Raw genomic sequence first — 17187 nt, forward strand, 5'->3', positions numbered from 1 at the left:
GTAGTTATACCACCAGTTAAACATGATGCTAACAGCAGTAGTTATACCACCAGTTAAACATGATGCTAACAGCAGTAGTTATACCACCAGTTAAACATGATGCTAACAGCAGTAGTTATACCACCAGTTAAACATGATGCTAACAGCAGTAGTTACACCACCAGTTAAACATGATGCTAACAGCAGTAGTTATACCAGCAGTTAAACATGATGCTAACAGCAGTAGTTATGCCAGTTAAACATGATGCTAACAGCAGTAGTTATACCAGCAGTTAAACATGATGCTAACAGCAGTAGTTATGCCAGTTAAACATGATGCTAACAGCAGTAGTTATACCACCAGTTAAACATGATGCTAACAGCAGTAGTTATACCACCAGTTAAACATGATGCTAACAGCAGTAGTTACACCAGCAGTTAAACATGATGCTAACAGCAGTAGTTATACCACCAGTTAAACATGATGCTAACAGCAGTAGTTATACCACCAGTTAAACAGGATGCTAACAGCAGTAGTTATACCACCAGTTAAACATGATGCTAACAGCAGTAGTTATACCAGCAGTTAAACATGATGCTAACAGCAGTAGTTATACCACCAGTTAAACATGATGCTAACAGCAGTAGTTATACCACCAGTTAAACATGATGCTAACAGCAGTAGTTATACCACCAGTTAAACATGATGCTAACAGCAGTAGTTATACCACCAGTTAAACATGATGCTAACAGCAGTAGTTATACCAGTTAAACATGATGCTAATAGCAGTAGTTATACCACCAGTTAAACATGATGCTAACAGCAGTAGTTATACCACCAGTTAAACATGATGCTAACAGCAGTAGTTATACCACCAGTTAAACATGATGCTAACAGCAGTAGTTATACCAGTTAAACATGATGCTAATAGCAGTAGTTATACCAGTTAAACATGATGCTAACAGCAGTAGTTATACCACCAGTTAAACATGATGCTAACAGCAGTAGTTATACCACCAGTTAAACATGATGCTAACAGCAGTAGTTATACCAGTTAAACATGATGCTAATAGCAGTAGTTATACCACCAGTTAAACATGATGCTAACAGCAGTAGTTATACCACCAGTTAAACATGATGCTAACAGCAGTAGTTATACCAACAGTTAAACATGATGCTAACAGCAGTAGTTATACCAGTTAAACATGATGCTAATAGCAGTAGTTATACCAGTTAAACATGATGCTAACAGCAGTAGTTATACCACCAGTTAAACATGATGCTAACAGTAGTAGTTATACCACCAGTTAAACATGATGCTAACAGCAGTAGTTATACCAGTTAAACATGATGCTAATAGCAGTAGTTATACCACCAGTTAAACATTATGCTAACAGCAGTAGTTATACCAGTTAAACATGATGCTAACAGCAGTAGTTACACCACCAGTTAAACATGATGCTAACAGCAGTAGTTACACCAGTTAAACATGATGCTAACAGCAGTAGTTATACCACCAGTTAAACATGATGCTAACAGCAGTAGTTATACCAGTTAAACATGATGCTAACAGCAGTAGTTATACCACCAGTTAAACATGATGCTAACAGCAGTAGTTATACCACCAGTTAAACATGATGCTAACAGCAGTAGTTATACCACCAGTTAAACATGATGCTAACAGCAGTAGTTATACCACCAGTTAAACATGATGCTAACAGCAGTAGTTATACCACCAGTTAAACATGATGCTAACAGCAGTAGTTATACCACCAGTTAAACATGATGCTAACATCAGTAGTTATACCAGCAGTTAAACATGATGCTAACAGCAGTAGTTATACCAGTTAAACATGATGCTAACAGCAGTAGTTATACCACCAGTTAAACATGATGCTAACAGCAGTAGTTATACCAGTTAAACATGATGCTAACAGCAGTAGTTATACCACCAGTTAAACATGATGCTAACAGCAGTAGTTATACCACCAGTTAAACATGATGCTAACAGCAGTAGTTATACCACCAGTTAAACATGATGCTAACAGCAGTAGTTATACCAGTTAAACATGATGCTAACAGCAGTAGTTATACCAGCAGTTAAACATGATGCTAATAGCAGTAGTTATACCACCAGTTAAACATGATGCTAACAGCAGTAGTTATACCACCAGTTAAACATGATGCTAACAGCAGTAGTTATACCAGTTAAACATGATGCTAACAGCAGTAGTTATACCACCAGTTAAACATGATGCTAACAGCAGTAGTTATACCAGTTAAACATGATGCTAACAGCAGTAGTTATACCACCAGTTAAACATGATGCTAACAGCAGTAGTTATACCACCAGTTAAACATGATGCTAACAGCAGTAGTTATACCAGCAGTTAAACATGATGCTAACAGCAGTAGTTATGCCAGTTAAACATGATGCTAACAGCAGTAGTTATACCAGCAGTTAAACATGATGCTAACAGCAGTAGTTATGCCAGTTAAACATGATGCTAACAGCAGTAGTTATACCACCAGTTAAACATGATGCTAACAGCAGTAGTTATACCACCAGTTAAACATGATGCTAACAGCAGTAGTTACACCAGCAGTTAAACATGATGCTAACAGCAGTAGTTATACCACCAGTTAAACATGATGCTAACAGCAGTAGTTATACCAGCAGTTAAACATGATGCTAACAGCAGTAGTTATACCAGTTAAACATGATGCTAACAGCAGTAGTTATACCAGTTAAACATGATGCTAACAGCAGTAGTTATACCAGCAGTTAAACATGATGCTAACAGCAGTAGTTATACCAGTTAAACATGATGCTAACAGCAGTAGTTATACCAGTTAAACATGATGTTAACAGCAGTAGTTATACCACCAGTTAAACATGATGCTAACAGCAGTAGTTATACCAGTTAAACATGATGCTAACAGCAGTAGTTATACCAGTTAAACATGATGCTAACAGCAGTAGTTATACCAGTTAAACATGATGCTAACAGCAGTAGTTATACCACCAGTTAAACATGATGCTAACAGCAGTAGTTACACCAGCAGTTAAACATGATGCTAACAGCAGTAGTTATACCACCAGTTAAACATGATGCTAACAGCAGTAGTTACACCACCAGTTAAACATGATGCTAATAGCAGTAGTTATACCAGCAGTTAAACATGATGCTAACAGCAGTAGTTATGCCAGTTAAACATGATGCTAACAGCAGTAGTTATACCAGCAGTTAAACATGATGCTAACAGCAGTAGTTATGCCAGTTAAACATGATGCTAACAGCAGTAGTTATACCACCAGTTAAACATGATGCTAACAGCAGTAGTTATACCACCAGTTAAACATGATGCTAACAGCAGTAGTTATACCAGTTAAACATGATGCCAACAGCAGTAGTTATACCAGCAGTTAAACATGATGCTAACAGCAGTAGTTATACCACCAGTTAAACATGATGCTAACAGCAGTAGTTATACCACCAGTTAAACATGATGCTAACAGCAGTAGTTATACCACCAGTTAAACATGATGCTAACAGCAGTAGTTATACCACCAGTTAAACATGATGTTAACAGCAGTTGTTATACCACCAGTTAAACATGATGCTAACAGCAGTAGTTACACCAGCAGTTAAACATGATGCGAACAGCAGTAGTTATACCACCAGTTAAACATGATGCTAACAGCAGTAGTTACACCACCAGTTAAACATGATGCTAATAGCAGTAGTTATACCAGCAGTTAAACATGATGCTAACAGCAGTAGTTATGCCAGTTAAACATGATGCTAACAGCAGTAGTTATACCAGCAGTTAAACATGATGCTAACAGCAGTAGTTATGCCAGTTAAACATGATGCTAACAGCAGTAGTTATACCACCAGTTAAACATGATGCTAACAGCAGTAGTTATACCACCAGTTAAACATGATGCTAACAGCAGTAGTTACACCAGCAGTTAAACATGATGCTAACAGCAGTAGTTATACCAGTTAAACATGATGCTAACAGCAGTAGTTATACCAGCAGTTAAACATGATGCTAACAGCAGTAGTTATACCACCAGTTAAACATGATGCTAACAGCAGTAGTTATACCACCAGTTAAACATGATGCTAACAGCAGTAGTTATACCACCAGTTAAACATGATGCTAACAGCAGTAGTTATACCACCAGTTAAACATGATGTTAACAGCAGTAGTTATACCACCAGTTAAACATGATGCTAACAGCAGTAGTTATACCACCAGTTAAACATGATGCTAACAGCAGTAGTTATACCACCAGTTAAACATGATGCTAACAGCAGTAGTTATACCAGTTAAACATGATGCTAACAGCAGTAGTTATACCACCAGTTAAACATTATGCTAACAGCAGTAGTTATACCAGTTAAACATGATGCTAACCGCAGTAGTTACACCACCAGTTAAACATGATGCTAACAGCAGTAGTTACACCAGTTAAACATGATGCTAACAGCAGTAGTTATACCACCAGTTAAACATGATGCTAACAGCAGTAGTTATACCAGTTAAACATGATGCTAACAGCAGTAGTTATACCACCAGTTAAACATGATGCTAACAGCAGTAGTTATACCACCAGTTAAACATGATGCTAACAGCAGTAGTTATACCACCAGTTAAACATGATGCTAACAGCAGTAGTTATACCACCAGTTAAACATGATGCTAACAGCAGTAGTTATACCACCAGTTAAACATGATGCTAACAGCAGTAGTTATACCACCAGTTAAACATGATGCTAACATCAGTAGTTATACCAGCAGTTAAACATGATGCTAACAGCAGTAGTTATACCAGTTAAACATGATGCTAACAGCAGTAGTTATACCACCAGTTAAACATGATGCTAACAGCAGTAGTTATACCACCAGTTAAACATGATGCTAACAGCAGTAGTTATACCAGTTAAACATGATGCTAACAGCAGTAGTTATACCAGCAGTTAAACATGATGCTAATAGCAGTAGTTATACCACCAGTTAAACATGATGCTAACAGCAGTAGTTATACCACCAGTTAAACATGATGCTAACAGCAGTAGTTATACCAGTTAAACATGATGCTAACAGCAGTAGTTATACCACCAGTTAAACATGATGCTAACAGCAGTAGTTATACCAGTTAAACATGATGCTAACAGCAGTAGTTATACCACCAGTTAAACATGATGCTAACAGCAGTAGTTATACCACCAGTTAAACATGATGCTAACAGCAGTAGTTATACCACCAGTTAAACATGATGCTAACAGCAGTAGTTATATCACCAGTTAAACATGATGCTAACAGCAGTAGTTATACCACCAGTTAAACATGATGCTAACAGCAGTAGTTATACCACCAGTTAAACATGATGCTAACAGCAGTAGTTATACCACCAGTTAAACATGATGCTAACAGCAGTAGTTATACCACCAGTTAAACATGATGCTAACAGCAGTAGTTATACCACCAGTTAAACATGATGTTAACAGCAGTAGTTATACCACCAGTTAAACATGATGCTAACAGCAGTAGTTATACCACCAGTTAAACATGATGCTAACAGCAGTAGTTATACCACCAGTTAAACATGATGCTAACAGCAGTAGTTATACCAGTTAAACATGATGCTAACAGCAGTAGTTATACCACCAGTTAAACATTATGCTAACAGCAGTAGTTATACCAGTTAAACATGATGCTAACAGCAGTAGTTACACCACCAGTTAAACATGATGCTAACAGCAGTAGTTACACCAGTTAAACATGATGCTAACAGCAGTAGTTATACCACCAGTTAAACATGATGCTAACAGCAGTAGTTATACCAGTTAAACATGATGCTAACAGCAGTAGTTATACCACCAGTTAAACATGATGCTAACAGCAGTAGTTATACCACCAGTTAAACATGATGCTAACAGCAGTAGTTATACCACCAGTTAAACATGATGCTAACAGCAGTAGTTATACCACCAGTTAAACATGATGCTAACAGCAGTAGTTATACCACCAGTTAAACATGATGCTAACAGCAGTAGTTATACCACCAGTTAAACATGATGCTAACATCAGTAGTTATACCAGCAGTTAAACATGATGCTAACAGCAGTAGTTATACCAGTTAAACATGATGCTAACAGCAGTAGTTATACCACCAGTTAAACATGATGCTAACAGCAGTAGTTATACCAGTTAAACATGATGCTAACAGCAGTAGTTATACCACCAGTTAAACATGATGCTAACAGCAGTAGTTATACCACCAGTTAAACATGATGCTAACAGCAGTAGTTATACCACCAGTTAAACATGATGCTAACAGCAGTAGTTATACCAGTTAAACATGATGCTAACAGCAGTAGTTATGCCAGTTAAACATGATGCTAATAGCAGTAGTTATACCACCAGTTAAACATGATGCTAACAGCAGTAGTTATACCACCAGTTAAACATGATGCTAACAGCAGTAGTTATACCAGTTAAACATGATGCTAACAGCAGTAGTTATACCACCAGTTAAACATGATGCTAACAGCAGTAGTTATACCAGTTAAACATGATGCTAACAGCAGTAGTTATACCACCAGTTAAACATGATGCTAACAGCAGTAGTTATACCACCAGTTAAACATGATGCTAACAGCAGTAGTTATACCACCAGTTAAACATGATGCTAACAGCAGTAGTTATATCACCAGTTAAACATGATGCTAACAGCAGTAGTTATACCACCAGTTAAACATGATGCTAACAGCAGTAGTTATACCACCAGTTAAACATGATGCTAACAGCAGTAGTTATACCACCAGTTAAACATGATGCTAATAGCAGTAGTTATACCAGCAGTTAAACATGATGCTAACAGCAGTAGTTATGCCAGTTAAACATGATGCTAACAGCAGTAGTTATACCAGCAGTTAAACATGATGCTAACAGCAGTAGTTATGCCAGTTAAACATGATGCTAACAGCAGTAGTTATACCACCAGTTAAACATGATGCTAACAGCAGTAGTTATACCACCAGTTAAACATGATGCTAACAGCAGTAGTTACACCAGCAGTTAAACATGATGCTAACAGCAGTAGTTATACCAGTTAAACATGATGCTAACAGCAGTAGTTATACCAGCAGTTAAACATGATGCTAACAGCAGTAGTTATACCAGCAGTTAAACATGATGCTAACAGCAGTAGTTATACCAGCAGTTAAACATGATGCTAACAGCAGTAGTTATACCAGCAGTTAAACATGATGCTAACAGCAGTAGTTATACCACCAGTTAAACATGATGCTAACAGCAGTAGTTATACCACCAGTTAAACATGATGCTAACAGCATTAGTTATACCAGCAGTTAAACATGATGCTAACAGCAGTAGTTATACCAGTTAAACATGATGCTAACAGCAGTAGTTATACCAGTTAAACATGATGCTAACAGCAGTAGTTATACCAGCAGTTAAACATGATGCTAACAGCAGTAGTTATACCAGTTAAACATGATGCTAACAGCAGTAGTTATACCAGTTAAACATGATGTTAACAGCAGTAGTTATACCACCAGTTAAACATGATGCTAACAGCAGTAGTTATACCAGTTAAACATGATGCTAACAGCAGTAGTTATACCAGTTAAACATGATGCTAACAGCAGTAGTTATACCAGTTAAACATGATGCTAACAGCAGTAGTTATACCACCAGTTAAACATGATGCTAACAGCAGTAGTTACACCAGCAGTTAAACATGATGCTAACAGCAGTAGTTATACCACCAGTTAAACATGATGCTAACAGCAGTAGTTACACCACCAGTTAAACATGATGCTAATAGCAGTAGTTATACCAGCAGTTAAACATGATGCTAACAGCAGTAGTTATGCCAGTTAAACATGATGCTAACAGCAGTAGTTATACCAGCAGTTAAACATGATGCTAACAGCAGTAGTTATGCCAGTTAAACATGATGCTAACAGCAGTAGTTATACCACCAGTTAAACATGATGCTAACAGCAGTAGTTATACCACCAGTTAAACATGATGCTAACAGCAGTAGTTATACCAGTTAAACATGATGCCAACAGCAGTAGTTATACCAGCAGTTAAACATGATGCTAACAGCAGTAGTTATACCACCAGTTAAACATGATGCTAACAGCAGTAGTTATACCACCAGTTAAACATGATGCTAACAGCAGTAGTTATACCACCAGTTAAACATGATGCTAACAGCAGTAGTTATACCACCAGTTAAACATGATGTTAACAGCAGTTGTTATACCACCAGTTAAACATGATGCTAACAGCAGTAGTTACACCAGCAGTTAAACATGATGCGAACAGCAGTAGTTATACCACCAGTTAAACATGATGCTAACAGCAGTAGTTACACCACCAGTTAAACATGATGCTAATAGCAGTAGTTATACCAGCAGTTAAACATGATGCTAACAGCAGTAGTTATGCCAGTTAAACATGATGCTAACAGCAGTAGTTATACCAGCAGTTAAACATGATGCTAACAGCAGTAGTTATGCCAGTTAAACATGATGCTAACAGCAGTAGTTATACCACCAGTTAAACATGATGCTAACAGCAGTAGTTATACCACCAGTTAAACATGATGCTAACAGCAGTAGTTACACCAGCAGTTAAACATGATGCTAACAGCAGTAGTTATACCAGTTAAACATGATGCTAACAGCAGTAGTTATACCAGCAGTTAAACATGATGCTAACAGCAGTAGTTATACCACCAGTTAAACATGATGCTAACAGCAGTAGTTATACCACCAGTTAAACATGATGCTAACAGCAGTAGTTATACCACCAGTTAAACATGATGCTAACAGCAGTAGTTATACCACCAGTTAAACATGATGTTAACAGCAGTAGTTATACCACCAGTTAAACATGATGCTAACAGCAGTAGTTATACCACCAGTTAAACATGATGCTAACAGCAGTAGTTATACCACCAGTTAAACATGATGCTAACAGCAGTAGTTATACCAGTTAAACATGATGCTAACAGCAGTAGTTATACCACCAGTTAAACATTATGCTAACAGCAGTAGTTATACCAGTTAAACATGATGCTAACCGCAGTAGTTACACCACCAGTTAAACATGATGCTAACAGCAGTAGTTACACCAGTTAAACATGATGCTAACAGCAGTAGTTATACCACCAGTTAAACATGATGCTAACAGCAGTAGTTATACCAGTTAAACATGATGCTAACAGCAGTAGTTATACCACCAGTTAAACATGATGCTAACAGCAGTAGTTATACCACCAGTTAAACATGATGCTAACAGCAGTAGTTATACCACCAGTTAAACATGATGCTAACAGCAGTAGTTATACCACCAGTTAAACATGATGCTAACAGCAGTAGTTATACCACCAGTTAAACATGATGCTAACAGCAGTAGTTATACCACCAGTTAAACATGATGCTAACATCAGTAGTTATACCAGCAGTTAAACATGATGCTAACAGCAGTAGTTATACCAGTTAAACATGATGCTAACAGCAGTAGTTATACCACCAGTTAAACATGATGCTAACAGCAGTAGTTATACCACCAGTTAAACATGATGCTAACAGCAGTAGTTATACCAGTTAAACATGATGCTAACAGCAGTAGTTATACCAGCAGTTAAACATGATGCTAATAGCAGTAGTTATACCACCAGTTAAACATGATGCTAACAGCAGTAGTTATACCACCAGTTAAACATGATGCTAACAGCAGTAGTTATACCAGTTAAACATGATGCTAACAGCAGTAGTTATACCACCAGTTAAACATGATGCTAACAGCAGTAGTTATACCAGTTAAACATGATGCTAACAGCAGTAGTTATACCACCAGTTAAACATGATGCTAACAGCAGTAGTTATACCACCAGTTAAACATGATGCTAACAGCAGTAGTTATACCACCAGTTAAACATGATGCTAACAGCAGTAGTTATATCACCAGTTAAACATGATGCTAACAGCAGTAGTTATACCACCAGTTAAACATGATGCTAACAGCAGTAGTTATACCACCAGTTAAACATGATGCTAACAGCAGTAGTTATACCACCAGTTAAACATGATGCTAACAGCAGTAGTTATACCACCAGTTAAACATGATGCTAACAGCAGTAGTTATACCACCAGTTAAACATGATGTTAACAGCAGTAGTTATACCACCAGTTAAACATGATGCTAACAGCAGTAGTTATACCACCAGTTAAACATGATGCTAACAGCAGTAGTTATACCACCAGTTAAACATGATGCTAACAGCAGTAGTTATACCAGTTAAACATGATGCTAACAGCAGTAGTTATACCACCAGTTAAACATTATGCTAACAGCAGTAGTTATACCAGTTAAACATGATGCTAACAGCAGTAGTTACACCACCAGTTAAACATGATGCTAACAGCAGTAGTTACACCAGTTAAACATGATGCTAACAGCAGTAGTTATACCACCAGTTAAACATGATGCTAACAGCAGTAGTTATACCAGTTAAACATGATGCTAACAGCAGTAGTTATACCACCAGTTAAACATGATGCTAACAGCAGTAGTTATACCACCAGTTAAACATGATGCTAACAGCAGTAGTTATACCACCAGTTAAACATGATGCTAACAGCAGTAGTTATACCACCAGTTAAACATGATGCTAACAGCAGTAGTTATACCACCAGTTAAACATGATGCTAACAGCAGTAGTTATACCACCAGTTAAACATGATGCTAACATCAGTAGTTATACCAGCAGTTAAACATGATGCTAACAGCAGTAGTTATACCAGTTAAACATGATGCTAACAGCAGTAGTTATACCACCAGTTAAACATGATGCTAACAGCAGTAGTTATACCAGTTAAACATGATGCTAACAGCAGTAGTTATACCACCAGTTAAACATGATGCTAACAGCAGTAGTTATACCACCAGTTAAACATGATGCTAACAGCAGTAGTTATACCACCAGTTAAACATGATGCTAACAGCAGTAGTTATACCAGTTAAACATGATGCTAACAGCAGTAGTTATACCAGCAGTTAAACATGATGCTAATAGCAGTAGTTATACCACCAGTTAAACATGATGCTAACAGCAGTAGTTATACCACCAGTTAAACATGATGCTAACAGCAGTAGTTATACCAGTTAAACATGATGCTAACAGCAGTAGTTATACCACCAGTTAAACATGATGCTAACAGCAGTAGTTATACCAGTTAAACATGATGCTAACAGCAGTAGTTATACCACCAGTTAAACATGATGCTAACAGCAGTAGTTATACCACCAGTTAAACATGATGCTAACAGCAGTAGTTATACCACCAGTTAAACATGATGCTAACAGCAGTAGTTATATCACCAGTTAAACATGATGCTAACAGCAGTAGTTATACCACCAGTTAAACATGATGCTAACAGCAGTAGTTATACCACCAGTTAAACATGATGCTAACAGCAGTAGTTATACCACCAGTTAAACTGAGAGAGAAAAAAACAAGACCTAGGGAAGTGAACGAGAGGGAGAATGATTGATATACAGTTTAAAATATAAATACTTTATTCATCCCGAGGGAAATTTGGCTGAACTATCAGCTGAGCTGAAAATTCTGATGAAAAAAAAAATAAAGAAAATCTGAATGTTTGATTCTGTATTGTTATTGTTACACCGCTAGTATTTGGACATCAGGATTAATCGAGTCTCTCTCCTATCTATTCTGCCCGTCTTCCTGTCCTCAGGGCTGGGAGAGCCACCAGGACCTGTCCAGACGCACGATGCCCACTGCAGTGTCCCAGAACCTCAACACTGACACAGGTACCACCAGCACGGATTACAACACCCACGCGCCTTAACCTCACCGTTAGCCATGTACCAATACTGATACTAGTAGTATCGGATATCGGTCTGATATCAGGCTGAAATAAAAGGTATTGTGTCTGAGAATTTCCCCCAGTAACATCGGCCGTGATTAACCGATTAATCAAAGCAAAGTGACTTGATCTTCTGCATTTTCTGGCACATGCATGACGTTTTCGAGACACAATACAATGTATGCACTTTTTTTTTTAAAGAAAGAAACGAAAACATTAGTGTAACTGAGGGGTTACAAAACCCTGACTGTATTAAAGATTGTGATAGATTAAACCACTGCTAGTTATGTACTTTAATTACTGGCCAGACAGTACATCAAATATAGATGGTGAACACCCACAAGAACACGGCATTGACAAAGAAATAGTATTTGAGGGTAATTTATTATTATTAGGCAACATTAGGTTACAGAATGAGAATTAGGGTCGCGCTTGTATGGCGAAGAATATACGTAAAGTCAGTCAATAGCATGAGTCACTAAGAATAGCAGGAATCCTACGATAGGTCTAAGTTGACACCACCTGTCGTATAGTAGCAACTATATAAGGCAACACTGGTACCGCCTGGAGACAATGGGTTCCCTCCGGGGGTGTAAGGCCTGGAGGGTAGAGGAATGTTCGGGTACTCCGTCTGATTCAATGAGGAATAAAGAGACTCCAGGTACAGGAGTCGGTCCTTGTAAACTCCCTTGATCAGCAGCAAAGCAATAATTGTAATCCAAATGCTCGATAGCATTGATGACAGCTAGCCAGCCTCCGTCCACGAGGCCAGCCCGAGTTGTAATCCTCACGAGGTTGAATCCCAAACGATAGTGGAAATCAACGATGCTCTTCTCCGGGTACCAAGTTCCAAATCAATATAATCCAACCAGTAATGGTTCTGCAATCGCCGACGCCGATTCTCCTGTGTACATGTCCAACGGTTCTCCGCCTAGGACTCCTCGGGTGTGGGCGACGTATTTAGGCCACACACCCTGGCTAAGTACACTAGCTAAAGACACGACGAACCGCTGGGTAATGCTACACACGAACGAACTGTGGCCGCACGATATACAATAAATGAACGACTATTTACTTCACATTAGATTAGGTCGAACTCGACGTTACTGCATTAAACTCTGACACGTTAATATTCTATTCGCACGTGGTTCTCAATGCTCTGTTAGACGCAAGGTTGCTCACTTCACTGCACGTTGACTCGTGGTGAAGGTGGGGTAAGGTACTGAACGAGGCACGGTGTGCGCACCTTGCGCTGTATTTATACTTAAGTGAATATCTAGTCCCAAACCGCAGTCTTTGTCTGGTATCAATACGCTGACTCCGGGCATGTCCTGACATGCCTGAACTTGTCTTTGAACCTGCCGTTGGGGGCCTGCGCGCTGGCGCCTGGGGGCTCTGTCCAATAAGGAGAGCGAATATTACTCTGGTTTGAACGCAGGTAAAGGGATATTCCGTGTATATATATATAAATAATATACAAAGTATATCAAACAATAAAGGTAGATTCTCAGTTTAATCTGGCCCTTCACAACAGCCGCCTCCTAATTAGTCCGCACCTAATTAGTTAAAGGAGACAGATTAATAGTCCAGTCAACTGCTCAATGTCTGTTGTGGGGAGTAGGGCAATCTACAAAGTCAGTGGGTCATGATCGTCATCAGGGGAGTCAGGGAGCCTCGGCAACTCTATCAGCCTCGCCACGGGTCGGGTGTGACAGTGAGGCAGGTCGGCCATCCTGGGTATACTGGGCTGTGCTCGCCACTTGCGACAGTCTAGACAGGTCCGCTGGAAGCGTCGTACTGCTTCTCTTCCTTGCAGTATCCAATAGCGACGTCGGATCTCAGCGAAGACTCTCTGCCCCAGCGTGGTGCACATCCTTGTCGTATTTCTTTATGATGAGCTCAGTGACCTTGTGTCGGCTGTTGAGGACTATAGGAAACTTGACGTCATCCGTTAAGTCCGGGGCCCGTCTCAGACGACCACCCACCCTGATGAGGCCATGGGTGTCGCGCTCGGGGGCCAAGTTGAGCAGTCTGCTGTCTGACGGGATTGGCTTTGTTCCCTGCAGGCAGTCTAGCTCGTCGGGGAACGAGTCTCTTTGGGCTCGCTGTAGCAGAAGGAGTTCTGCCTCTGCGTAGTTCGATGCGTCAATGTCGGTAGTGGGGGGAACCTCAGGGTGGTGCCACAGGAACAGCTGCGCACTCTCAAATGTGAGGCAGTCGTCTATGTTAGGGTCAGTGGGGGCTGGGGTGTGCGTCAACCCACAGAACATAGATTTCTTGATCTCTGCCTCCTCTTGACTAGCCTCCCGAGGGGTGGGGGTAGGCCACTCTTCCTCCGGGAGCTTGAGGAACTCAGGACCGTCGCTGTAGATATTGTGACGTGTGAGGTCATCTAGGGACATCCCCCGTGTGATGACATCGGCTGGGTTCTGTTTCGTGTCCACGTACCTCCAGCACGCTGATCCTACCAGGTCTTGAATCTCTGTGATTCTGACTCCCACGAAGACCTTGTATCTACAAGAATCGGACTGGATCCATGTGAGTACGGTCATGGAGTCTGACCACAAGATTGTTCTTTGCACCGGGATGGTGAGTTCACGTTGGATTAACGTGGCGAGTTGCGCGCCTACCAGAGCCGGGCAGAGCTCTAGACGCGGGATCGATTGTTGCTTGCGGGGGGCTATCCTTGAGCGAGCCAGGATGAAGGCTGTGTGTATTTCTCCTCCCTCCTCTCGGGCCCGCAAGTAGGCCACCGAGCCGTAGGCCACTTCCGAGGCGTCACTGAAGACGTGCAGGTCCATCTGGCACGTCTCCAGCCGCACTGTGGGTGGGAAGTAGCTTCGGCGTATGTTTACATTTTGGAGCGAGCTGAGCTCTCTCTCCCACTCTCTCCAGGTGGAAGCTAGGTGGTCGGGTATGGGGTCGTCCCAGCCCTGTTCCTTGTCCCACAGCTCTCGTACAATCATTTTCGCCCGAGTGGTGTAAGGTAGGATACACCCCAGCGGGTCGTATTGACTTGCGAGTGTTCTGTATACGCTCCGTCTGGTGGTCGGTAGAGGGGTCGACCTTCCCTGCTCCGTGGTCAGGGGTGTGTATTTGTAATGGAGCGAGTATGTTTTGAAGCGCCAGACTAGGCCCAATATCATTTCCTGTGCTTCACCTGGGGTGGTCGCCATCCAGGTCTCGCTGCTTGCTGCCTTTGTCTCTGGGGAGAGGCTGCGAAGTACTTGAGGGTCACTGCTGGCCCACTGCCGGAGATCAAAGCCGCCTTTGATCAGTGAGGCGCGGAGCTTGAGCAGGAGGGCTTCGGCTTCTTCTGGCGTCGAGACGCTTTGCAGACAGTTGTCCATGTAGAAACTCCTCTCTACACTTTGTCTGACCTCCTCGTCAGCTTCAGGGTCTTCTGTCACATGTTTTTGCAGTGCGAACGTAGCACAGCATGGGCTGCATGTGGTGCCGAAGGGGAGAACCTCCCATTGGTAGATGGATGGTTGCTCATCGTTGATCCTCTCTCTCCATAGGAACCGCAGCAGGGGCTTGTCCTCCTCCACTAGTCGCACCTGCAGGAACATCCCTTTGATGTCGCCGCTGATGGCCACCTTGTCTTGGCGGAAACGTAGTAGTACGCCGAGGAGAGAGGGGCCGAGTGTCGGGCCGGGCAAGAGTTCTTTATTCAGATTCTGTAGTCCGATTTGGTAGCTGCAGTTGAATACAATGCGATCCTTGCCGTTGTGGTGGACCTTGTGGTGGGGCACGTACCAGGATTCAATCGTCTGGTCGGCCTCTTGAATGTCAATTTTCTTTATGTGTCCCGCTGTGATCAGCTTGTCGATCTCAGCGCGGTACACAGTGGCTTGAGTGGGGTCTTTGGCTAGACGCCGCTCAGTGTTCAGTAGATATCGCTCTGTCGCTTCTCTTGAGGCGTGGAGGGTGGGCATACCCTCTCGCCTCAGGAGTGGAGTTGCGTATCTCATCACTCCGTTGACCTCGACTCTCTTTGTCTTCTGCTCGAGGAGGGCTATGGCATAAGTGTCTTCCTTTGAGCGAACAAGTTTCTTTTCATTCTTAAAGGGCATCGCGTCTAATGTCCATAGCCTCTCGACGTGCTGCAAGAGGGTGGTGTCTTCTTCGTTTATCCTCGTGTAGAGACAGCGAGTGGCTGTCGGTCGGTTGGAAGACCCGGAGAGGGGGCCTTGTAGTGTCCAACCCAGGCGGGTCTCGACCGCTGCTGGACAGCCTCTGGGCTGGATGTGGACCCGGTCCGTTGGGACGATGAGGTGTGCGTGGTCGGATCCTATGAGCAGGGTCGGGGTGGCGTCGTCGATGAGCGGTATAGGTAGTTGACGTAGGTGCACGTATTTCTCCATCAGCTTTGGGATGGGGTAGGTGTACTGTGACAGGCCTATGTCGTGGCTGGTGAAGGCGTTAGTGATGCTATACTGCTTCTCGGGCTGCCCGACCGCTGCTATCGTGAAGAAGACATTTTCACCCTTTATGGTCTTCAGGTCTCTTCTAATGGTACGGATTGTCATTGTTTCTTCGCTCCCCCGCAGACCCAGCCGGGCTGCGGCGGATGCGAGGAGGAGAGTCTTTTCTGACCCATCGTCTAGGACGGCGTAAGTGTCCATGACCTTGTCCTCGTAGCTTAAGAGCACTCGGACCACCTTCAAGAGCACTCGGGAGCTCCCGCTCTTCGCAGGGTCTATGTACATGACGTTCACTCTCGAGCTGCTTGGGGGTACGGGTTTCTTCTTGTTGCTGTCGTGTAGGACCTCCAAGTGGGCGCCGTCGCACTTGCTGCATCTTTTCTTTAGGCGGCACTCAGCTGCCATATGGCTGCACGCGCAGCGGAAGCAGCTGCGGTTGGCTTTGATCCACTGACTCACCTCGTCAGCGGTCAGCTTCTTGAAGGTGTCACATTGAGACAGCCAATGTTCATTTTCACAGTACTGGCATACAATCCTCCACTTCCCCTTGGTCTGGGGGGTGCTGTGGTTCTTGTGCTGCGGCACTGACTCGGCCTGGTGCATAACTGTCACTGACCGGCGGTTATCGTTGGACCTCCGAGGTCCATCTCTTGGGCTAGATCCACTCCACACGAATGTGTCCAGTCGTAGGCTACTAACTTCCCTTGCGAGGAAAGCGGCCAGGTCTAGGAGGGATGGCTCTGGGCCGTTGGGGTCACGGTGGTCTCTCTGCCGCCGAAAACGCTCTTGGCGGGCTGGAGGGAGCTTCTCCAGTATTCGCTCCACATTAGAA

At 42.1% G+C, this 17187-nt stretch overlaps 1 protein-coding gene across 1 annotated transcript in view; it reads left to right on the plus strand.

Annotated features, from left to right (window-relative positions):
• LOC311228210 (kinesin-like protein KIF13B) overlaps window positions 1–17187 on the plus strand; it is a gene marked incomplete at its 5' end in the record, with an annotated part of 131748 nt that overhangs the window by 97450 nt on the left and 17111 nt on the right. Inside the window, 1 exon segment of the mRNA XM_084314121.1 lies at window positions 11797–11872. Within this exon segment, the coding sequence (XP_084170247.1) occupies window positions 11797–11872 (76 nt within the window).

This window comes from Notolepis coatsorum, assembly GCF_963971535.1.
Source record: "Notolepis coatsorum genome assembly, chromosome: 5".
NCBI lineage: Eukaryota > Metazoa > Chordata > Actinopteri > Aulopiformes > Paralepididae > Notolepis > Notolepis coatsorum.